This window comes from Penaeus vannamei, chromosome 26 (assembly GCF_042767895.1).
Source record: "Penaeus vannamei isolate JL-2024 chromosome 26, ASM4276789v1, whole genome shotgun sequence".
In the NCBI taxonomy this organism is placed as follows: domain Eukaryota; kingdom Metazoa; phylum Arthropoda; class Malacostraca; order Decapoda; family Penaeidae; genus Penaeus; species Penaeus vannamei.
The window spans coordinates 29,010,910-29,013,409 of NC_091574.1; the positions used below are offsets into that span (position 1 = coordinate 29,010,910).

A 2,500-nucleotide genomic window follows, 5' to 3' on the forward strand; every position below is an offset into this window, starting at 1 on the left:
AAATGACCTCGAGACCAAAGCAAAAATTTACCAGAAACCATTAACGAAAACCCAGCCTCGTATCCAGAGGCCAAAACCTTAAGAAACCCCAAATAACCTCAAGACCTCCCCCCTTCAAAAAAGAACCCCCATGATGATAATAATAATAATAATAATAATCGTAGTAGTAGTAATAGTAGTAAGAGTAGTAATAGTAGTAGTAGTAGTAGTAGTAGTAGCAGTAATAGTAGTAGTAGTAGTAATAGTAGTAGTAGTAATAGTAGTAGTAGTAGTAATAGTAGTAATAGTAATAGTAGTAGTAGTAGTAATAGTAGTAGTAGTAATAGTAGTAGTAGTAATAGTAGTAGTAGTAATAGTAGTAGTAGTAATAGTAGTAGTAGTAGTAATAGTAGTAGTAGCAGTAATAGTAGTAGTAGTAGTAATAGTAGTAGTAGTAATAGTAGTAGTAGTAGTAATAGTAGTAGTAGTAATAGTAGTAGTAGTAGTAATAGTAGTAGTAGTAATAGTAGTAGTAGTAGTAATAGTAGTAGTAGTAATAGTAGTAGTAGTAATAGTAGTAGTAGTAGTAATAGTAGTAGTAGTAGTAATAGTAGTAGTAGTAATAGTAGTAGTAGTAGTAATAGTAGTAGTAGCAGTAATAGTAGTAGTAGTAGTAATAGTAGTAGTAGTAATAGTAGTAGTAGTAATAGTAGTAGTAGTAATAGTAGTAGTAGTAATAGTAGTAGTAGTAATAGTAGTAGTAGTAATAGTAGTAGTAGTAATAATAATAGTAGTAGTAATAGTAGTAGTACTAATAGTAGTAGTAGTAGTAATAGTAGTAGTAGTAGTAATAGTAGTAGTAGTAGTAATAGTAGTAGTAGTAATAGTAGTAGTAGTAGTACTAATAGTAGAAATAGTAGTAATAGTAGCAATAGTAGTAGCAGTAGTAGTAATAATAACAATAATAGAAAAAAAAACAGGAACGGAACCCCCACCACCCCCTACGGAACCACCCCCAAGGAGCCCAGACACCCACCCGGGAATGGATGGGTGAGCTTGAAGGGCAGGTCCGCCATGAGCTCCCCTCCGAGGGCGCCGCAGTTGAGCCGGACGCGGACGGAGTAAGAGACGATGATGCCGAGGGCGTCGTTGGGGTTCTTCCCTTCGCCAACCATGGTGGAGGAGGCCAGGTTGGCGTCGGTGTCCTGAGGGAGGAAGCCGGGGTTAAGGGAGGGGTCTTCTTGGGGTTTTGTGATGGGGGTGGTGGTGATAGTGATAAAAGGGATAATGATGATGATGAAGATAATAGGAATGATGATACTGATAACTATAATGATGATGATAGTGATAAAAGGGATAATGATGAAGATAATAGGAATGATGATACTGATAGCTATAATGATGAAGGTAATAGGAATGGTGATACTGATAACTATAATGATGAAGATAATAGGAATGATGATACTGATAACTATAATGATGAAGATAATAGGAATGATGATAATGATAACTATAATGATGAAGATAATAGGAATGATGATAATGATAACTATAATGATGAAGATAATAGGAATGATGATACTGATAACTATAATGATGACGATAATAGGAATGGTGATAATGATAACTATAATGATGAAGATAATAGGAATGGTGATAATGATAACTATAATAATGATAATAATAATAATGGTAATAATCATTTTAATAATGATGATAACAACAATGACAGTGACAATAATGATAATAACAATAATGACTGACAATAATGATAACAGTAGTAATGGCAATGATGATGACGGTAATGATAATGATGATAGCAAATAACACTAATAATAATAGTGATAATAATTATCATAATAATGACAATAATAATGATATAATAGTAACGATGATGATAATAATAATGTTAATAACGATGATACTGACAATATCAATAATGATGATAGTGATGATATAATGATGATAATAATGATAATGGTGATAATAATAATGATAATGGTGATAATGATAATGATATTGGTGATAATAATGACAATGGTGATAATAATGATGATGGTGATAATGATATTGATAATGGTGATAATAATGATGGTGATAATTATAATGATGGTGATAATTATAATGATGGTGATAATAATGATAATGGTGATAATAATAATGACAATGATGATAATTATTACGATAATAATGATAACAATAATAGAAATGACGCTACCTTGAGCTTGCCGTCGAGAGCAATGCCAAATCTGTTCTTGTTGGTCGTGGCGAGAGGGTTGAGGTTGAAGCTCTTGTTGAGTGAAGTGCCCGGGGTGATAGGGCAACCCTCCTTAGACTCGACGGCAGCGACCTGAACAAGGGGAAAAGAGGTGGTTGGTGATTTTGTGTGGTTAGGGGTGGTTTGGTGGTTGTGGGTGGTTTGGTGGTTATGGGTGGTTTGGTGGTTATGGGTGGTTTGGTAGTTACGGATGGTTTGGTGGTGTTTTGTGTGGTTGGTCGTTACGGGTGGTTGGTCTTTACT

General features: G+C 34.2%; 1 protein-coding gene across 1 annotated transcript in view; it reads right to left on the reverse strand.

The window, feature by feature from the left end:
* Nucleotides 1-2,500, reverse strand: part of LOC113822594 (arrestin homolog) — a 5,388-nt gene that overhangs the window by 949 nt on the left and 1,939 nt on the right. Inside the window, exons 5-6 of the mRNA XM_070140301.1 lie at nucleotides 2,198-2,329; nucleotides 1,016-1,184 (exon numbers count right to left, since the gene is read on the reverse strand). Of these exons, the coding sequence (XP_069996402.1) occupies nucleotides 1,016-1,184; nucleotides 2,198-2,329 (301 nt within the window). The remainder of the gene's footprint in view (nucleotides 1-1,015; nucleotides 1,185-2,197; nucleotides 2,330-2,500) is intronic.